Source organism: Colossoma macropomum, unplaced genomic scaffold (assembly GCF_904425465.1).
Source record: "Colossoma macropomum unplaced genomic scaffold, Colossoma_macropomum, whole genome shotgun sequence".
Taxonomy (NCBI): domain Eukaryota; kingdom Metazoa; phylum Chordata; class Actinopteri; order Characiformes; family Serrasalmidae; genus Colossoma; species Colossoma macropomum.
In genome coordinates this window covers 29356392-29379613 of record NW_023494800.1, presented here as the reverse complement: position 1 = coordinate 29379613, position 23222 = coordinate 29356392, and the positions used below count along the sequence as shown (strand labels likewise).

At 39.0% G+C, this 23222-nt stretch overlaps 1 protein-coding gene across 1 annotated transcript; it reads right to left on the bottom strand.

The window, feature by feature from the left end:
- Positions 1–797: 797 nt before the first annotated feature.
- Positions 798–22675, bottom strand: tbca (tubulin cofactor a). The gene is made up of 4 exons (XM_036588034.1): positions 22505–22675; positions 9743–9848; positions 7050–7136; positions 798–1086 (listed from the first exon to the last, which is right to left on the bottom strand). The coding sequence occupies exons 1-4, from the start codon at positions 22555–22557 to the stop codon at positions 1006–1008; spliced, it is 327 nt and encodes a 108-aa protein (XP_036443927.1). The 5' UTR covers positions 22558–22675; the 3' UTR covers positions 798–1005.
- Positions 22676–23222: the final 547 nt, after the last annotated feature.

Genomic DNA, 23222 nt, shown 5'->3' with positions numbered 1-23222 from the left:
TATTGTCCACTTTATCAGCTCCACTGACCGTATAGTTACACTCTGTAGTTCTACAGTTACAGACTGTAGTCCATCTGTTTCTCTGCATACTTTGTTACCCTGTTCTTCAACGGTCAGGACCCCCACAGAGCAAACTTTCCATCTTCTCCATGTTGTGATATTTCACTGTTATCGTGATAAACTGTGTCCCAATAAGATTTTCTGAGCATATTGTGGATGTCATCAGTACTTAGGGAACATTAACTTCATGTTTCAATACAACATGAGCATAATTAGGCCTGTTTAATTGAAAGTAGCGCCACTTTCTGAAACACTGAATAAAAATCACTAAATTTTATTATTGTTAGAGTATTTTTATATGTGCTACTACAGGAAAATTCTTAAAACTAAATATCATGATGCTTATTGAATATCATGAAAATGCCTTTCAAAAATATCACGACACTTAAATACTGCCCATCCTGAACCCCCCACTCCAAAATTCTTCCGCCCCTGGCGTACAGTTACACATTTCCACCAGAGAGGTCTCCAAAACCCCCAAAAATGACATAGTGCAGCTTTAAAGTTAAGCACAGTATAAAAGTAAGTTCTCTCATTGGAGGAGTGAGTGGGGTTGTGGTTACTTGTGGCAGGTCAACTCAAAGGTCCTCACAGTTCAGATTTGGCAGCCCCGCTATAGAGGGATAGAATAACTGAGCGCAGCACAACCGCACTGAAACGCTCCGAGAGGCCGCGTCAGTCAAGAACGCGTCACCTGATAACACAAGCAAATGAGAACAAATGGCGCTGAAACGGTGTCGTAAGAAAGGAAGTTTATTTGATGTTTTGTGTAAATTTGATCATCAGAGAACGTTAAGGATCAGGTGGCACGTCATTCCGTGAGTTAAAAATAAATACAGAAAGGGAGAGAGAGGGAGGAAGAGACATCTGGCTTGAATCGACACTTCTTAACAAGTCCTGACAAATGGAATGGACACTCGGGACTGTGTGTGCTGTGTGTTTACATCATCCTTCCAGCTTGACAGAGTCTAAAATGCTTCTGGCCTCCTTGTATTCCTCTGTTTCTGCCAGATCCTCCTCCGTTTCCTGAAACACAGAATCCTGCCAATCAGACAGACATCACCGACAGACATCTGGGAATATCACAATGATACAGACATCACCACACGACTTAGACTGATGTTAGGCCTCTCATAATTATTACATAATCACCTGATTATTTATCACCTATTAGATGAACTGATTTTTACACAGATGTTAGCTTTTACAACAGTACCTTACATTTTTATGTTAACACCTTTAGAGGGCAGAGGTGAGTAATGTTTATTCTATGTTTGTTAACACCTTCAGAGGGCAGCGGTGAATAACATTTATTTAATGTCTGTTAATAAAACTTTTAGAGGGCTTAAGTGAGTAACGTTTATTTGTAGTTAACACAGTGCAACGGTGCGTAACGCTTATTTGATGTTTTAACATCTTTAGAGGGCGACAGTGAGAGACATTTGTTTACTTGATATTTGTTAATAAAACCTTTAGAGGGCAGCAATGAGTAACATTTATTTGATGTTTGTTAAAACCTTTAGAGGGCAGCAGTGAGTAACGTTTCTGTGATGTTTGTAATAGCACCTTTAGAGGGCGCTGGTGAGTAATGTTTAGATGCTTGTTAAGAACACCTTTAGAGTGCAGCAGTGAGTAAAATTTATTTGAGGTTAACACATTTAGAGGGCAGTGGTGAGTAATGTTTATTTGATGTTTGTTAATATCCTTAAAGGGCTGCAGTAAGAAATGTTTATTTTGTTTAACACATTCATTTATAATATAAACCAAATACTTGGTCATTTTTACAGAAACGTAATTCAACAAATCACTATTTGAACAGGTTCCACAGGCATGACATGTAAATGTCTGAGGTTCCAAAATGGTTTAATCAGTTTAATCCTTGGTGTTAATCTATTGCACCATTACAGTTACATGTTAGTGTGAAAACACATGAGTACACAAGTTTGGAATCACTGTTTTCAATAATAAGACCAATTTATTTCAGATACCACTATAAAATGATTTTATGATGCTACAACTTCAAATATTTCAATTATTTTGTAGGAAGCTGTTAAAAATGTCAGATGTGTCCAGAATAATGAGCAGAGCTGCTGATTCCACAGTGACTGAGAAAGCTGCAGAACGTCAATAATTAGGTTCTAATAAAATCAACACGCAGAACGTCGGGCGCGTGAAGTGATCAGATCTCAAGGCAGAAAATCACTGTAAATAGATTTGATCTTCTCCATTAATACCTTCTTGCCCAACAAAAACTGGAATTATCTTAAATCTTGCTCTGAAAAGATAAAAACCTCACAAAGAAACTTGGAAAATTGGTCAGTTTTGAACAGACATTAAATGAACCTATGACCTAATATGATGAAGATGACCGAACTAGGCTCACAGCACGCGTAATTAACCTCACGACGAATCAGCTCAGCTTTGGTGAAGCACGATTGCCAAAAAGGATAAAATATCCGATGAACAAAGCGGAATAAAAGCCTTTGTGTGCTGCGATTCTCACGCTGTGCAGATGTGATGGCGGGTTAGGAAAGCGGAGGTCACGTCAATGCTGATCGATCACTGGCGGAGACCAGCAGCCGTGACGATGCTGCTGGTGAGCCGAAACGATCAGAGCACAGGCCTTCATACGGAAAGCTAAATCAGCTGAATCTGTGAAAACGTCCAGCCGTTCAGTTTGCTGCCATCGATATATCGGTTGGCTGATACTGACGGCTCGCTGTTTTATCATACATACATACATACATACATACATACATCATCTAAACCGATTATCCTTCTGGGTCGTGGTGGGGTGCTGGAGCCTATCCCAGCTGTCATTGGGCGGAAGGCAGGATACACCCTGGACAGGTCGCCAGTCCATTGCAGGGCAGACAGACAGACATACACATTCACACACACTCACACCTAGGGGCAATTTTAGCATGTCCAGTTGGCCTGACTGCATGTCTTTGGACTGTGGGAGGAAACCGGAGTACCCGGAGGAAACCCACGCAGACACGGGGAGAACAGGCAAACTCCACGCAGAAATGACCCCGGTCGTCCGGCCGGGAATCAAACCCAGGCCCTTCTTGCTGTGAGGCGACAGCGCTACCCACTGCGCCACCGTGCCGCCCGCTGTTTTATCAGTGTTGACAAAAATATTGTTGATAATTACTGACTTTTTCTGTTGTGGCATTGCTGGATTCACACTTTAGCATGTATATATGTTACAGAAGGGTGCAAAAGTTTGAACACCCCTGATCAAATTAGATGTTCTGCTGATTTTGTAAGTGAAATAATACTTCATATAAAGAGTAAATACTTAAATAACAGATTTAAATTTTAGTGCTAAATGTCTTTGTCTGCTATGTTCAACAAACTGGCAAAATCTGTTAACTTCAGTTTTTCCATTAGGTTAAATTCAGCAAATTAACAGCAATTGTGCATTAAAATTTGACAAATTCTGCAAATAAATGGTAATTGTGCATAAAATTTTGACAAATTCTGCAAATAAACAGTAATTGTACATTCAAATTTGACCAATTTTGCAAATGAACAGTTATTGCAAATTAAAATTTTATGAATTCTGCAAATAAACAGCAATTGTGCCTTTCCTTTTTTTACGAATTCTGCAAAGAAATAGTAATTGTCCATTAACATTTTACACATTTTCATTAAAAAAAGAAAAAAAAATCTACAAAAACATCTAATTTGATCGGGGCACTCAAATGTTCATATAAGACTGTATAGCGCTAATAACCTATTTCTTTAAGAGAACAATTGACAAAATAGGAAAAGTAAGCAATAATTAACAGACACCAAAGCCAGAATTCTGGGTAGCTCTGCACCCAGTGCTAAAACATGTGTGTAATTTAAGACTGTAAGCTTCTGTTGTTTATTTGCATTTATAAGTTTGATGAGTTAGAACAATCCTATCAGGTCAGTAAAGCACTGTTAAGTAAAATGATTGGAATGTAAAATTAAAATAACAGAAACATAAGAAAAATCAATCAGCCGTTAGAATTTTCATTCCCCTTAAATCAGTATCAGCCACAGAGTTCTCATATCGGTCAAGCCCTGCTCCTGGTATAAATCAGTGAGCCCCTGTTCGAGACTATAGATTTAACATCTTCATATTTATGCTGTACAAAACAGTGCATTTTCATTTGATGCCAATTTTGCTCACCTGTGTATTCCTGACTGACATTTAATAGTGCAGTGGTATTTAGTAGTGCCTTCGTTCAATTAGCCGCTTTATTCTTATTTGTTAATTCATCAGATAAGAAGGTGGTGATTGATGTATGTCAGCTCAGCCACTTCCCTGCTGCAGTGCAACAGGCCAGAAATCCTGTCCTCCTTCACAACTGGTTGATGTATGCAATTAAATAAGTGTGTGAACGTGTTCAGGGCTGAGTGGAAGACATTATACATAAAAACTCCAATATTAGCAGAAGTGCAAAAAATTTACTAAAAAAGATAATAATACACACGCGCACACACACATATACACATACATATATATATATATATATATATATATATATATATATATATATATATATATATATATATATATATATATATATTTTCATTCTGACACCGCCTTAAATAGAATGAAATACAATGCTAAGGGCCGAACACTTTATAGAGTATTTTCAAATCCTAACCCCTAAATTTACACTTTTGAAAAATAATACAAAATGTTTCTTTAAAAAAAATTGATTTCATTTAAAGTGAAGTGAAAAGATTTAGATTTATTGTGAGTTTAATTTTTAAATAAAAAAAACTATGCAAAAATGCTTGTCATTACCAAAACAGGTTTAGTCTGTAGGCAGAGCTTTATTGTAGCCACGCCCCTGCATTTTAGAGCAGGAAGTGAGGCTGCATCCCTGTCCCTCCTGACCACACTTTCTCTTTCCTTACTTGTGTGGATTATCAGATCTAAACTCCTCAGAAATCTCTCCTGATAAAATTAATAACTTGTACTTAATGGCTGTTCGGACTGGAAATCGAGTCTCTGACTTCTGCACAGAAATGTATACCATACTGTCAATGTTCACATATATGCTCCTTCACACACACCTGAGCTCTGTTCTATGACCCTCCTCCCAACTAATTACCGTAACCCTCTTGTCTCCGATCCTCCGCTTCCTCTGCATGTCAGGATGGAGGAAGTAGCAGGGAGAGACAGCATGTGGACATTGCTCTCTACATGTCTCACAGACAGACAGGACACACACACACACACCTTTCTGGTTAATCACAGGGTCCTCTTAACTGTGTGTGTCTGTGTGCCTCAGGTAAGATTTTTCAGACAAGGTTTTAAATAAGCCAACTGGAGGCTTAACTGCAGGAAGTTCAGGACAAAAACGCGAACTGACTGACTACAGCCTGACTTTGACTTAATTCTACAAATACCTTGTTAAAATGTGTCTTTAAGGAGGAAACACCAGGGAAGAGATGGGGCTGAAAGGTTAATCATTTTCACATCAAAATCTCAATTTAAAAGGGTGCAATTTTCAAATCGTAAGAGCTGCAATTATGATCACGGCCTAATTAACAACTAGGGATGCGCACTGTAATCATTATTTGGGAATTCATTACGTTTCATCACGGAAAGACAGATCAACAACAGTGAAACCCAACTGCTTTGCTTCTATTTGTATGTAACTGCCAGTCTTGCACAGTATGCTCAGTGGTGGTCCTGGATATTCTCATCTTTTGGCCAAAAAACAGGGCTGGACCTTCATTTGTATTGCGTTTTATACTGCAGTCACAATATTGGTCAGAAAAACAAAAAGAACATCCACATCATTAAAAAGACAGAAAAAGTAAAGAGTGGAGCCCTCAAACTCCTCCCACTCTAAAAAGTCTTACCAATGGGCATGTGCAAATATAAAAAATTAAATATAACAATTGTCTAATCTTATGAAATCACAATGTATTTAGGAAAAAAAATACCTGTAAAAAATAATAAATGTAGCTTTCTGTATGTCAGTTTTGAGCAGCAATAATGTGTTTATGGTTACACATTTTGGTTATTTGAAAAATATATAAAATAAGACAAATAATCGCCAATCCATCAATCTGTAATGTCTGCAATGGGAGGGCAAAATGTAGGGTAAGACGGGCCAGTGGTCGACTCGCTTTAGACATTACGGCCCAACCAAATTAAACATTTTGTGACTGATATAAAAAGTGGGCTAAAAATTCTGATAACCACATGCCAGCTTATATAAATGATTATTTTAATATAACATGCAAATACTTTTAGTTAAACAGTGCTTAACTGATAGATTTGATTGTCAATTCTCATTTATCACACCTGAATCTAAAATCAGTGTTATTTTTGATGATGGCAATAAAAAACAGTGGCTTAAATTACTGGCCGACCATTATACTGATTGGTAGGAATGCACAATGATAGTGAACTCGTCGGTATCAGCAGATTTGCCTAAAAAAATAATATATAATAACATATCAGCAATGATGATGCAATCACCGAAGTCCAGAAGAGCAGAACATGTGGACGACGCTGGGTTACCACGCTAAAATAGCTGCATTTTTATTCATTTTACCTCATTTTAACACTCATGCAGGTGAATCTAGTTCTAATTTCAACGTTGTATGAATGTTAATGCATCGGCAGATATGTAAATGAAAAATAGCGGACACCGCATTGGCTGATGATGCCTGTATCAGTGCATCTCTGTTGGTCAGGCCCTAAAAGAAATCGGATGTAGCAATAAACCTTTAATATTATTTCCTACTGATGTTATTCATGATGGGTGTGCAGTACTAATGTTACCTCTCCTTTGTGTGCTTTCAGTTTTAAACATGCATTTTCCTGAGACTTAACGAGACCAGTATGTACTCCTCGGCCCATCTGGTACAGAGTAGATGTGTTTAGTTTCCGCACCGAGGAATAAAGGAATATTCCCATAATACTGTAACAGAAACCTCTCCCTGTGTGCGCCTTCTAAGTGAGAAAATGTGCGAGAGCTCACCAGGAGCTGCTGCAGGTCAGCATGAGCCATGGCTAAACGGCGATGACAGTCAGGAATCATCATTCTGGACTCCTGCAGCACCTCCATCTGTCCGTACACACATGATCGCACACATACACACACACACACACACACACACACACACACACAGAGGAAAGAAGAGAGATTCATTACACAAACATTAAAACAACACCGAGCAAAATATGAGGCTTGTTCTGGACAAGAAAACCGTCGGGCTGGAACAGATCACAATCCAGGAGAAAACACAAAGCTGACAACGAGCCAGTTACCCTTATTTTCTGTGTAGGGCTGAGAGATTAATCATTTTTAATACTCAAAATGAAATTTGAAAGAGTTTTTAATCATCAACAATGTTGTCTTAAGTGGGGAAAGTGAACGTAATGACACAGAGCTTGTGAACTACCTGAACGAGTGGCCAAAAACACAGGCTTGAATCTTAATTTAGAGAAAAACATTGCAGTTTAAATCACAGTCAAAATACGAATAAGAAAAATCACAATTAGAGAGAGTTTATGTATAGTAATTAGTTTAGTAATGATTATTAATTTTATAAACACCTTAATCAATAAAAAGCAGTTATAAAAGGAACAGTGAACCAAATATAAGTAGAGAAGAGTTATCCTTTTTTTATTTGTGTGTTATAACTAGTACAGGGTATCGAAATTTAATATTACAGTACTGAATTTCTTCAATACTACCTATACTGTCTCAATCAATACCAGATTGCAGTATCTAGGCTGTTGGACTATCTCTAAGCCAATAGGTGCGCTTGTTTCATAATCTAGACTGCTGGATGGCTGTCTAAATTAAATTCTGCACGCATGTTATTAATGAAGCGCTGCTTGATCACTCTGTGGTCCACTGTGGTCAGTGAATATACCCACATTTGGTTTCTCACATTCATTTCTGGTTTAAGCCACACCCTCTTGATTTGTGATGAAAAAAGGTATTGATAAATGTATTGTTCAGGAGTTTTCAATACCACAGTATTGGTATCAATAATGTAAAAAATTAACAAAAACCCAGTCCAAGTTATAACTGCTTATTAATGATTAAGATGTTTACAACATAATTAATAATAAATAATAAGCTAACTGTAAACATATAAAAGCGTAGGGCTACTTTGGTATATATATATATATATATATATATATATATATATATATATATATATATATATACAGTTAAATGTAATTTTATTTATATATATTCTTTTATACAGCTAATACAGGTGGTGCCAGCTGAGAATTTCCATTTTGGTGTATCCCTAGTGATGTGGTACTGATATTTTAACCAGACCGTTCAGGCCTATTTCGGGGTGTGTGTGTGTGTGTGTGTGTGTGGGTAACCCATCAAATACAAAAGGAGACGTGTGTGAGGGTTACATCCCCAGAGCTGTTCTCAGAGACGAGTGAATGCTGTATTGGCTTATCGACCTGTCACAACACACACACACACACAGTAGCAAACCCATCACACACACCCAGCACAGCAAACCACAGACATACACACACATACACACACTCAGCCCTACGATCGGCCCCTCTGGTGTGAGGACGTCTCAGGTAACACCATCAGACACACACATCAAAGCAAAGCTTTTTCCGCATCCAGTCCAGATGTGAGATTAGATACAGAGAGAGAGAGAGAGAGAGAGAGAGAGAGAGAGAGAGAGAGAGAGAGAGAGAGAGAGAGAGAGAGATGTGAAGAACTATGGTGGAGAAATGCACTTTTACTATCGTGTAAATCATCGTATTCCCCATCAGAACCCCCATTCATCCCCCATTAGCTCATAAAGCAATTAAAACCTTTAATTAGACACAGACATATTAAACAACACAAGCAACTCACTTTTGACAAATTATTTCACCTCTTGTTTTGAGAAACTCAGTCATTTTCAGCTGTGTTCTCCAATACTGATGCCAACACTGGCCGAAATATCGGTCAGGCTCTACTGTACATACCTGCACTACACCTCCACCTTCTCTGTTCATCTGATTACTGTTAATGAGAACTTCATTGTGTGACTCTTTCCACTAATTTGGACTCATTCCACTAATTCTACACTCCACTGCCAAATTAAAGTCTTACAGAAGTGTGAGCCAGGAACAGACTATACTGCTATTAACTGTTTAACTGTCTATCCTCAGTAAAACAAGCTAAGGATTTGTGTAAGTGGTGAAAACGTAGTTCAAGTCAGAGATCCAACTAATGGATAGTACTACAGGGAGGACCAAGCTTTCCACAGTTTAGTTTACTTCCTTCATTCCTAACATTAACCAAACACTGGAATGAACAACTCTGAGCCGCTGAATAAACTGCTGTTAACAAAGCTTTCAAACAGTATTTCATTATTTATATTCATGCATTTTTAATTGGACTATTCCACACTCTGCTTCGCGCTTCTCAAATGGAAAACTCCGCTGAATGCATTTTAAAGGGAGCAATAAATCATGATTATTCACAGCACTCCAGCTGATTAATATCAGATATACATAATGTATACATATTTTCCAACATTGTTTTTTGAGTTTGAGTTGTGCAGCATTTTGCACTGTTCTGGTTTCTGCTGGGGGTGGGGCACAGGATGAAAACAGCTTCAAAACTCTTAAAAAAAAATGAGTAAATATCACAGAGACCCCAAACCTGGTCACTCGGCCCGAAACACTGACCTGTTTCTTGATGAGATACTCATCCCCCGCCTCGGCCTTCAGCCGCTCGATCCTCTCCTCCTGCTGCTTCGCCTCCTTTATATACAACACCTCCTCTTTAGCCAACCTGCAGACAGACAGACAAAGATGGTCAAAATTCACGAGAAACAGCCTCAAAACAGGCCCATAAGCATCACGCCGATAAACAACGTTCATATAAACTAGCAGATCAATCTGAGTTCAATAAGGTACAGCAGAAAAGTTTGTGGAGCTCATTTTTCTACATTAAAGTTTTGTGCCATTTTATAAAAACCTAATCCTTGTTAACGCAGTGTGTCGATGTGCGTTTCTCATTACCATTATTTATAATTTCTCAGCCTTTTTATTTGAAACAAAATAATGAGATTTGTTTCAACTGATGAAACTCTTCACTTTAATGTTTTCCTTGTAAACTTTAAAAATGTGAACCAAAACAACAAAACACTACATGGAAAATATGTATATTTTATTAATTAGCTTTAAAATACTTACTCTGACAACAGTATACAGATTAAGGGAAAAAGGGGAAAAAAAAAACACATTATTTACAGATTTATCTTCAAATATTACTGTGTTGCCATGATGTGAATTTGGTCAGTTAAACTGGGAAATGTTACTTAAAATAACTAACATCAATTAAATAATACAGATTTATTTCAACCAGACGTTGTTTGTACACCAAAATAAATACATATAAAAATAAAATAAAACTTTAAGTACAAATTTTAATATATAGGAACAATCTTTGCAATCTTTCTTTTAACAATGTTTTGGATGCCCAGCTCATTCTTTCAAGAAGTTTAAGCATCAAATACTTCACTTGCTTCTCACTGCTATTCTTTATATCTCCATATTATTCTTGAATCAGAACCGAACATCTCTAAATTACAGTAAACATACAGAAAGAGAGAAAAATATCATTAACTTCATTGTACAGCTGTATAATGAGGTTTTATTTCTACTAATTTTGGAGCATTTTTATAGGTCCATACGTCATAACATATCCATAAGGCTTTGTTATTGGTGGACTGAATATTTTAGTGTATTCATTAGTGAATTCATAAGTGTGCACAATATTCCTTTCCTATTTTCCTTAAAAAGTGTACATTTCTGTTAAAATAATGTACATGTAACCTTAAAGGTACAACACAGTCCCTAAGGTCCTATTGTGTATCATAAATGAGTGGTAAAGGTTATTAATTAATTAATTAATACTGATATATTAATGTGATATACGTTTATTTATATATATATATATATATTATATATATATACTATATAATATATACACACACACACCCACACATAATGCAGTAAAATATAGGACTGTTACGTTCCTTAACTATGGCCACCACCACACAGAGCGTAAATGTCACTCCTTGGTAGGTCATATTTAATTATGATACAGTAACTGTAGTAATGAAAATGAATGAATATATAGTGCACTGTCGAATGAATGTTGAAGAAACATAAAAAACGTGTAATAATGAAAATTTAATGAACATAGTGATGTGGCATACATCAGAATATAAAGACCACGATGGTTAGTCATCACAGATAGATTTCTACTCAGCAGGAAGAAGAAAAACTAACATTATTGGTTGAAAAATGTGTCTAATATAAAACAGTAACCCTTCCTACTCATTACCTGGGATGTTAAAACTTAAGGCGTCATGATCTGATATCACTGATTCGTCTGCACTTTTCTGGAATGTCAGATTACAATAGCATCAAATATTCCCATTTTTTGGCCATTTTCAAACATAAAAAGCTCTGTATTTTTCCCTTTAATAATCCGTGGTGTGAACAGCTCCTCCATTCACATGTATGTATCCAGATATTTCATAGTAGTCAAACTAAATTCAAAATCTAAAATGTTTTGAAAAATAAAGCAAACAGAGTAACAGACAGATGGACCACTTCTATGAGCCCACGCAAAGCTGAATGCTAACTCACCACCAGCAGAGCGCACAGTAGCTCTGCACACTGGACTCACTGGAGGTCCTATGATTCACTGATGACTTCAGTTCAGAAAAAAACGTTTTCATTTTTAAGATGCTGGTTAAAAAGATGCTGCTGTACTGCGTGTGTCCAGCCTGAGCCAGAAACCTGATCAGGGTTGCCAGATTGCACACAAAACCTAGTTAATATAATAATATTAATCTAACCATCTGATATTTCTTTACCTTGTAGTATTTCATTTTTAGCTTCATTAAAAACATTTGTTTTTTATATTCTGAATCATTCAAAATTTAAATGAATCTAGGTGAAGTGTAAATTCTTGAAAAATAATTGTGAAAATTAAAAAAAAAGAAAAAAGAAAAATTATCATCAGTTAAAAACTAAAGTAAACATGGCTGTCAATCGCCTTTCATGCTGGTAAAAGGGGGTGGCTGAGAGCGGCAAATCCCCTCTCTGTGGCTGTGATTTGCTAAAATGTGGCTGATTTGTATTTAAAACTCCCCCCCTCCGGATGAAACTTCAGTCCGCATCCCTATCCAAGTCACATAGAGGCTGAAATTCCAGGCACTGGAAGGCTACACATCTTCCTCCTGTCGTTTATCTGTGTCTGTTGCAAGCGTCAATCACAGCTACATGCTTGTTAGCCACAGCACTGTACGGTACGCACACGCTCACACAGAGCAGCAGCGCTTCACTTACTTCCTGATCGCTACGCTAATCTGTCTCTTAACTCCATTTATCTGACACACACACACACACACACACACACACACACACACAGACACACACACACACACACACACTGTACTGCCCCTTGTAGGATTAATTGATCATCAATTTAGCCCCTAATTTGGACTAAGTCAGGTGGCAAATGGGCCACTTTTACTTGATTGTTACTGAAAACGGGCCGCGGGAACATTGATAAATTTTGATTATTTATCAATTACGGCCAAATGAACTAAATGCATTGAATAAATTCGAGCAGCGATGGTCGTAATGGAGTTTGAAAATATCACTATTGATAATGATTCGGGCTAATAGTCTTTTTCCGTCTGCCCGCCGCCGCTCGTCCGGATGACATGGCGTCGCGGAATTCATTTTTCATAAAATCAGCCGTGTGTGCGTGCGCGTACGTGTGAGGCTCTTCCTCATTAATCAGACACATTCCGGCAGGGTCTGCAGATCCGCCCGCAACTCTCACTCATATTTTACATCAATTACGCTTTATTTAACAGGCCTCTATCGACACGCGCCGCTTTAATACTCCACATATGCTCAGGTGAGGCCGCCTCTCTCTCACACGCCTGTTCGGAGACGAGCTGGTGAGGGAAAGATGAAAGGAAGGCAGGGTGGAGAGATAGATGGACGGGTTGTGGGAGGGTGGGGGTAGGGGTGGCTGGCGAAGGCGAAAGGTGTTGAATAATTCCAGTGAAACTGAAGGACAGGCTAATGAAACCGCGCCACGCTGATGTTAATTTCTTATTTCTGCCCGGGTGAGACGGGATGGTGGGGGGGCTCCTTATAGCAGGGGTGGGGCTGGGCCGGGCTGGGCCGGGCTGGACTTTTAAATGGGGCTGCCAGCACGGTTTCCCTCACCATAATGGAAAAAGCATCTCTCTGGAAAATAGAGAAAAGAATTAGAGGCGACACACACATTCGCTCTCCTCTAATACTGTATTTTTGAGGCACCCGAGCCGCCGGCAGCACCCGGTGACAAAAGCAAATTACTGTTGTCATTTTATTAAGGGCATCCGCTGAGCTAGGCCTGAATCGGGCAGCTGCATTACAACACACACACACACACACACACACAAATAAATAAATAAATAAAAATACATGAGGCTTATTTGAGCCTTGAAGGGCTGAAAGAGTGGAAGGAAAAAGAGAAAGCTTGAGAGAGAAAAAGAGCGAGATGAGGAGGCCAGAGAATGAGGTGAGAGGGGTCTTCACGTTGTCATTTTGTCTTGGGCTAAAAGACTGACCACAGGCTGGGGTCAGGCTGCGCGACGATACACTATGAAGGGTAGCAGCAGTAGTTATGGATGGACACAGCTAAAAGAATCAATCAGTATGTTAAACAGCGGACAGGCAACTTCACTACTTATTACCTTCAGCGCAAACATGCATTCATGCATCGTGATCTGATAGTAGTGATTCCACTGCATTGCTTCTGGAGTGTTTATAGTCAATTATACTCAATTAAAACAGCATTCAGTTCAAGCATCTGCTCGTTTTTTTGGACCAAAATAAAGCTGTCAAGCTGTTTTAAACACTAAAAAGCTTAGGCTATTTTTACATAATATACACACTGTACAGATAAATGGCTGAAGTGCTGCAGTCATGTTTGTGTTGTAGTGTATTTTTAAAAATAATTTTGAACCATGCCAAAGTAATCAAATCAAAAGCTGGTGTGATCTGACATCACCATGCACTGAATGCGCTAAAGAATCATGATCAAATTCAGTGCACAAACATCTTCACCACTGTTCATCAAAGCAGAGAAGTCTGCATATATTAAGTGGTGTTCTTTTCCAGTTTCTACAACACTGGTGATTAAACCACGGAGCCCCGGAGGGGATTGAGGTAAAAATAAAAATTAACTTGAGGGAACGTTTTCCAGGTCGTAGGCACGTTTCTTTTATTCGTCACCATTCATTCTCTCGTTTTGTTTTAATCGTGCGCAAATTTCTTTACTTCGTGGCTATGTTTTTTCACTGTAAAGTTACTATTTGAGATACTTGTTTTTCTCTGGACAGCGATGATATTTTCCTAGCTTGACCCTGAGGCTAAAGCCCAGCTGCTGCGCACTGCTAGTGGCTATCATTGTTTAGAAGAAACTACGGCTGCTCTCACTGGATGTCGGTGAAGAAAACCAGAAACTGTCCATGCTGCTGACATCAGATGATTTTCACGTTCAGTTTCAAGTGAACCCTGCATCTGAGCAGATAAAACAAACGCAATTCGACTGCAAAATAATGTGATTAATCAAGGTTCATTATTTCAACAGTCTGACAGCCCTGATATATAGAGATCACACGTGAAATCATTATGGTCCAAAAGCAGGAAAATATTGTGATATACATGAGTTCATATCACCCAAACCTACCATCAAGCACAGAGTACGATGAAAATAATTATGGAGTTTGCATTGCTGATTAAACATGACACACATATAAGGAAGGCTGATATACTCTCTGCTCATTAGTGTTAAAATAGGTACTAAATATAGATTTCAGCGAGATGAGCTAGAACAGACTAACAAAACCTGCACACTTCTGCTACGAGAGAGAGAAAGAGAGAGAGAGAGAGAAAAAGTGTGACCACACCATGTCAGAGATACATACCTAAAAACACATACATTCTGCTGTTATTAGTATTATTAATATTATAACACCTGTTATAACTGTTATGGCTTTATATCTGTTATTGCTTTGCATATATGTTCTTTACTTTTCTCTTAAACTCCCCGCAAAACGCTTTGGCAATACAAGTGCTAATATTTGTCATGCCAATAAAGCAACATTGAGTTAAAATGAATTGAAATTAGTTGAACTGAACTGAACTGAACTGAGAGAGAGAGAGAGAGAAAGAGAAAGCGAGAGAAAAAAGAGAGAGAACAAGAGAGAAAGAGAATTAGGGAGAGAAAGGGGGAGAGAAAGAGAGAGAGAAAAAAAAGAGAAAGAGAGAGAAAAGAGAGAGAGAGCAACAGAGAGAGAGAGAGAGAGAGAGAGAGAGAGCGTTCGCGAGGAGAGAGGGAAAACGTGCACAATCCATGAGCGAGTCCATCAGCCTGCACATCTTACGCTCCTGACAAATTAAGAAATGCAATTCAGCAATTCGCCAGCCAAAGGTGGACAAAATCAATAATGTGACCTGCAGCTGAGGAGGTGCTGCTCTTGAGAATGTGAGCGCGGGGTGGAAGACCCGGCTCCCTCTCTGGAAGGCTCAGGCTGAGGGAAATCTATAGCAGCTAAAGAACTGAAAACATACAGCAGCTGGTGCAGCTCTGATCTGATCAATAGCGACTGCTCAGTGATAACAGAGAGCTGGACAACAAGCAGGACACGCACTTTACAGAGTCTCGCGTCTGGGGTCACGCTGGGCCAGTTTCCTGAGGTTCGGCAGGACCAGTCCAATACAGAGGGAGCCGGTTTAGAAACAGGACAGCCAGATGTGCCATAAATAACTCTGAGCATAAACATTAGGGCTGGCTGATACCATCTTTATCAGTATAAGGCCATGAACATAACATGACATCACTTTTCAGCTTTAGCACTATTTGGCCAGTTTTCAGCTGTGATTCCTGAGCAGGTACAAAAAGACAAAAGCACAAATCACACATACAACAATACATGATGACATCCAGCACAAAGCCAGCTGTTAAAATGATTTACATATTACAATGACTTGCTTTGTTTTTATTTAGCTATGATTTCAAATTATAATTTGGGGGGGTCAAAACATAAAAACTGGGAAAAAAATTCCGGGTTTTATTAAATCATCAACAATTGAGAACACTACAGAATAGGGCTGAACGATTTGGATAAAATATCTAATTGCGATTTAAACTGTGATTATATTCTATAAATTAAGGTCCAGGTATTTTTTTTTGGACAAGACCAAAATAACCTTTACTAGCGTGAGGCTTGATCCCTTAATGTAGTGAGCCAGACTGCCAGTAAGTTGTGGTTGTGATGTCACAAAACATGGAGGTTCAGTTCCCTCTGATTGGTCCACCTTATGAAGACAGTTCTGAAATTTTACGTTATAAACGTTACTCTTAAAACTTAAGACAGACTTTTTGATGATGTCGGCTATCACTGTTTTTTTTTTTTAAATTGCAGCTCTTGCGATTTGTAAATCGCACTCTCTTAGATTGTGATATAAAAACGATTCATTTTTCAGCCATACTAAACAACATGTTAGATTAACTTCACATAAATAAGCAGAATAATAATTTTGTGATTTACATGCGTTCTAGTCAGTAGCACGAGGTATGGGCAAAAATTCATATCACGGCATAATTAAAATGACTGAAGGTTTCGGTATATATTACGGTATAATGATGCATAAAATTAAGAGATTTATTAAGTTACTTTTTTTCTGCCATTTTCATCTGTTCAGTTAAGAGTTGGGCAGGGCTAAATTTGGTGCATGTGACGTCAGATTTGCCGAAGTATCAATCAGAGTTATCAGTCACCAGTTAAAATATGAACGAACTCCCAGCAAACAGGTTACTTAAACTTTTCTAAATTTGTTAACGGTGCTTGACATGAAGGTTTATTACAGTGCTGTCTCAGCGTAGCTAGATGCTGCTTCCTACTTGTGTTAGCCACCTGCTGCAGTAGCCTAACATAAGCGATTAATTTCATTTGTGGGAGTGCAATAGATAGCCGTCCACCTTAACTGTAGGAATAAACTGATTTGTTAGCTTAGAGCTACTTTAGATACTTCCCCAACACCAAGGCTCACAGTGCTTTCCTGCAACCTTATTAGTCCCACAATGGGGAAATTTCACCTCCGCATTTTAACCCATCCGTGCAGTGAAACCCCACATACACACTAGTGAACACACACACTAGGGGCAGTGAGCACACTTGCCTGTGGTGGTGGGCAGCCCTATCCACGGCACCCAGGGAGCAGCTGGGGTTAGGTGCCTTGCTCAAGGTCACTTCAGTCACATACTGTTGACTCAGGGGATCAAACCGGCGACCTTCTGGTCACAGGGCTGGTTCCCTAACCTCCAGCCCACGACTGTAAAGTGCTACGTGTTCAAATATTTAGACATATCTCTGATCTACTGTCCTAGGATAAAAGGCTGAGCTCTCCAAAATTATCTATAATATGTAATTAGATCTCTAAAATGACCATCAGACAGTAGGTTCTCCATTTCGCACTTTTTCCTCACTGTTCAGAAAGCACTCAAGAAAAGCGAAGTGGTCTATTTTTCCGCAGGGTGGGCTGAGCCACCCTGATGGCGGTGTTGCGGGTTGTTTGCCTTGCCCGTGAGGCGCTACTGTCAATCATTTTACACTGACACACCCACAGTTCTGAGCAGCAGCAGCTCTGAGTTTTTTGAGATTGAGATTTACATACATATTTCTTGAATATAATGCTGGTTAAGCTTTTTCTGTGGCATATTTACTATTAAAACTAAAATGTAAACGTTTCAAACCATGCTGACAGGAGCTTTAAGAATCTGAAGCTTTAAAGAATTGTTATGAATCTGGCTCTGCCCTCAGTTCACATGTAGAGGGACCTGCAGTGAAATAGCAGAGATAGCTACTGCATAGTAGACAGAAAAACTAGCCTACTGACCTCAGGTTCACTTTAGAGAATGAACATGTCGCCTTTTTCCCCAGCCAAAAACAGCTCCAGCCTCTCCTTCTTACTGCCATTTAATTCTTGTTTTTCAGACAAATCATTGGCACTATTTCACTGAGGGGTTTTTTTTTCCACCCCATTATTTTTTCAGCAAAAAAAAGAGAAAGCGCTTGCAGAACATTAGCTTTCTTGCATCGTAAATCTATCACCAGAAAATCTTTATCGGCTAATCTGATATGAAGCATAACTGCACAGTCTGACAGAGTTTGGCCTAAATTTTATTTGCTGCCTCTCATGCAGTGTGACATGTGGTAAACGTGTAAGACCGCTGTAATCGCACAGTGTAAAGCAGGATTAAGAATATTGACGATCAGAAACAAAATCCATGTAATTCCCCATTATGTGTTGCGATCATGGAATCTATCTAGAATAACACAACTCTGGAACAGCAAAGATGCAATTATCAATGGGTAATGGGTTTCATTATGATTATATAATAAGATAAAATGCTCACAATTCTTAACGTTAATGAATTCTAGTAACGTATATACTACGTTCTAACGTGCTGAGACAAAGAGCTGTTTACTAAAGTTCGCAGAAATTCAATATTGTTTGCAGAGCTTAGTGAGGTGAGAGGTTTCACTGCTCTTCTACACACTAACTTACGTGTGAATGCACCTAAACTTGATAATCAGCTGATAAGCTGGATCAGGTGTGCTGGAGCAGAGCAAACAAACCAAATTGGGCTGTATCTCTGCATGCCCGGAGTTTGAGAAACCTGTGATAGATCCATTTGTTAACCTTCATTCTGTGACATTTGGATCAGTCGTAGCCCAGAGAACATAGTGCGGGCTTCTACTGTCAAGGTGCATCTCCAGAAAACGATGGGCTGCGTTTATGGTTTTGCTTTTTTGGCCTGTTTGCTCTGTAATCAAATTGGAACTGGAACAATGATAGGGTGTTTAAGGCAGTCAGAGGTAGCTTCAATTTCTAGGCCTTTATATTGTCTGTACAAACTGAGCCAGGGTTACAGAATCAGCCGTCCCCTTTAGGGGACAGTGAGCTTGTTTCAAGTGGAATAAGCCTGTCACGATTACTACATAATCGCCTGATCACAATTATTTAAGCTGACTGCAATTATTTCCAAAAACTTCCACAATACTATGTTAAAGTTGCAGCAAACAGAATGAGAACTGGGTGTGTGTTCACCAGTTGGGTTTAGGTAAAACAGGTGAATAATATAAATCAGACAACACATTTAGTAAGACATGTCATGGGCTTCACAGAGAGCTGTCACAATCGTGAAATTTTAGCTTACAATTTCCTTTATAAACAATTGCAATTAACCATTTAATGGTCCTTTTTTATTTCATACAACTACTAAAATAACATGCCTAAAGCAGCAGTGAGTAATGTTTGTTTATCTGACCTTTAGAGGACGGAGGAGAGTAATGTTCACTTATCGGATGTCTGCTGAAAACACCTTTAAGGCCACCGCACACCAGACGCGCCACGTCGTGCTGTGCAGCGTAGGCAGGCAGAGCCGATAAACACCAGATTCCAGTTTATTTTTATATTCGTACTCATATAAACTGAATAAAATAAAGCATTCAGCATAACTGATCTCACTTGCTATCAGTTTACTACTTCTTTACAAATTGGCTGTTTGTGAGCTGAAAGATACAAACTAAAAAAGGCTAGGATGAACGTTTACCTAAGAGGCTGCCTTTCTCTGTGTAAATTTTAAGCCACATGTGATCAACTGTGGCTTTCTGTGGTCTCCATATAGCTTTAATTTAAAGTAGGAATGGAAAAATGCTGCATGGCACGCTGAGAAACTGAACACAGAGTCACAGAGCGCCAGCTCATGTCGACGCAGGGTATCAGCACGTATTTCCATTAAAAACAATGGTTTTGAATTTTTGGATACTGTGACGCGACGCGACCGTGGTGCGACGGCCTTCAGAGGGCGGCGATGAGTAACGAGTGTTTTTTTGATTTTTGTTCATAACACATTCAGCAGGCAGAGGTGAGTAATGTTTATTTATTGATTGTGAATAGCACTGAATGCGTGTTTGTCATCAGTTAGGAGCTACTATGTATTGGACAATTGGTCTATTACAGTGTTTACTGTAATTATTTATATGGCAATTAATTGTCGGCTAGAATGTCACGATTGTGACGGGTGAATAAAGTAAGCACAGAGAAGTACGTACTGAGTCAATGGATTTTCTCTGCTTTTAATAAGTTTGAGGAAAAGGTGTTAAAATGATTGCCTTCGTTAACTGATCGTGCGCTACTGGATTGGCAGAAAGAGACCAGGGTGAAAAGTACTGGCATATGCCTTTAATCCAGGCATCGCAGCACAGCCCATAAAACAGCTGGCTAGAAAGCAGGTTTAAAGTCCATCTGCTTTGTTGAACAGTCAAAGGCTATAAAACATATTGAGGAAGAGCTTTGTGGGATTGCAAGGGCGTGGACCATAGCTTGCTATGTAATAGGCTACTTATGATAACGCCACCAGCCATCAGCCTATTCTGATGATGACACTGACAGAACAACCATCACATCTACAGAGGAATTCACCAAGGCTCCAAACCTGCCTCTCTTTACTGTACTACTGAGAAGGGCAGGGAGAGCTCAGGTGATCCATACTAACTTACTCCCTCCTACCATCATCATCAACATCATGCATGACAGTGCATACCTGGATTTAGCCCTACTATCAAAACAGAGGACGTCAGTGGATTGATCCAACACTTACAATCAATACAGTGGCATAAGAGCCTTTTACATCTGCAGGAAAACATTCTAGTTTACCATTAACAATTTACGTTACCCTCACATGCTGTTAGCGATGAGATCATAAAAGATGACCATGACTCAGCAAACCTGAGTAATTCCTCAGGATACATCAAAACCATTTTTCCAGGTTGAGTACATTTACATATTTTAGCACTTGCCAATACCAAGTCCAAAAGTACCCTACTTAGAAATAAGTACTTGTCAGTGTAAATGAGTGCAATATACTATAACAGTTAAATCAGTAAAACCTAACTAACTTCAGTCAATTAGCTGTTCATCTAGCACAATAGGTCATATTTTGAGACTTACTGTGTGACATTAGAAAATCATGTTACAACTTAGGCTGTAAAAGAAGACTTCTCTAATAAACACGATGACGTTTCAGTTAAGGTACAAGTTTTTTTTTTCTAATTTATTTGGGTGACATTAAGACTTCGCCTAACTGACCACATAATGTGACTTACTTTACACTTCTCCTGATTTGGCGTTGCATGTGATACTGATTAATTAGACAGCAGGTGCTAGATAACAATGCAAGTAATTAATCAAATCCGTAGTGCCCATAATCTATTACTGCTGTTATTTTTACAGGCCCATTGATTCCTTAATCTGTTTTTGCTTGACATAAGACAGATAACAGCCATTGCACCACACAAATGGAACAAATTTAAAGGAAACTCCACCAAATTTTTCAAACTTTCCACATAATTTCATGGTTAAGATGTAAACAGAGTGGTTCAGAATGATTTGATGCAAAACGCTCTGTTCTAGAGAAACTTACCGGGTCAGAATTGTTCACAGTGGTGGTGATAGGAACCAGACGTCCACCTATAAAAGCTCCCTCACAGAAAGTTACTACATGAAATGGTTATGAATTCACTGCCTGATGACTGACATATTGTTTTACAGGAGTTTTTGTGACAAAGTTTTGGTCTAAAACGTATTCATGGTGGAGGGAGTTGCATGCAGGGTGTTGTGAGGCACCCAATGAAAATATATTATCGGATTTTCCCATCATCAACATTTCATATAAACTCAGAAGACTCGTGTAGGTTCACTGGTGGTTCTGGATAGTAAATAAAATGTCTATATTTGTGCTGTAGTCATGGCGACCCCTGGTTCCTATCACCACCACTGAAAAAAATCCGAGTCTGGAAGCTTTTCTACAACGAACCATTTCACACAAACCAATCTGAATGACTGTTTAACCGTTACATTTCAAAAACTGAATTGCGCAGGAATTTTGGAAAATCGGTGGAATTCCCCTTTGTCTGTAAGATAAGCCTTGTGGTAAGAAATGCTACAAAACAGTAGCTTGGCTTTTACCGTTAACCGAACTGCTAACCTGCAGCATTTTAACGGAGGTTACGTTTATTTGTCCGGTTGCTGATACCGTACATTGTAAATTAATCGTTAATCCTCCGACAGCCTGGTATAAAAGAGAAGCACGGCTGGTTTCGCGCTTCTAGCCCTCAATCTATGCTATGCTCCGCTATACCGGACTAGATTTTGAGCGCTGCCGTCAGAGCACGCCTATTCGCGGTAAGAGAGCCCCTTCACAGCGCGGTGTAGCCGCGGCCTTGCGTGGGAAAACTAGCACATACGCTAACCCACACGAAGGTTTGAAAGAACGCTGGTCATTCGTCCACTTACCGTTTTACAACCCCAGTCTTGATCTTTATCTGTCGTATTCTTGGATCTGCCATAGTTAAAATGGACTTTGGAAATGAATTGTGACTGACTAGTGAAATAAACAGAAAAACAAAAAAGCCGTGAGCAGTACAGACCTGCTAGCTCAGAGCAGCCCACTCCAGAACGAATCGACTCAACCGATTCCTTTCAATAAACCGAGCGAACCGGCTCATTAGTCCAAATGAGTCTAAATCATGTTCTGAGGTTCACTGGACGCTATAGGCTGAAAAAATATTTTAAAAATCCTGAAATAGTCTAACATAAAACACAGCACTGTAACAAAACTTCTCTCTGTGGCTTGCTTCCAGTTTATTGAGGAGAGAAGAGCCGACTCAGCAAATCACTGAGAAGCTGGGAATAAAGTTGACTCCTCCAGTCATTGTGGGGGTGAGAATAAAGCTGATGAATTTGCGGAGGCGAATAAATTTGACACTAATCGTTGTGTAAACCCATCACTGAGTAAAAATGAATCGTTCAATCGGAGGTTCGACTCACCGAAACGTACAGTTGGAAAGACTCGGTTCTGTAAACTGAATCGAACTTTCCATGCGACCTCAGCGAAAGAGAGATACTGCGCATGCGCATCCCTGTTGAGTCCCATGGAAAACAGTGAACGCTTTTGTGTGGATTTGTAGCAAGAAAACCAGCTCACTAAAACCCTGGCTACAAAAATCACACA

What these genes read in the sequence shown, in the direction of transcription:
- tbca (XM_036588034.1), bottom strand. Translation starts at nt 22,557, where the DNA reads ATGGCAGATCCAAGAATACGACAGATAAAGATCAAGACTGGGGTTGTA. An exon ending in AGTATCTCATCAAGAAACAG is followed by an intron (nt 7,137 to 9,742) that starts GTCAGTGTTTCG and finishes GTGTACGGACAG; the next exon opens with ATGGAGGTGCTGCAGGAGTC. An exon ending in CTGACCTGCAGCAGCTCCTG is followed by an intron (nt 1,087 to 7,049) that starts GTGAGCTCTCGC and finishes TCTGTGTTTCAG; the next exon opens with GAAACGGAGGAGGATCTGGC.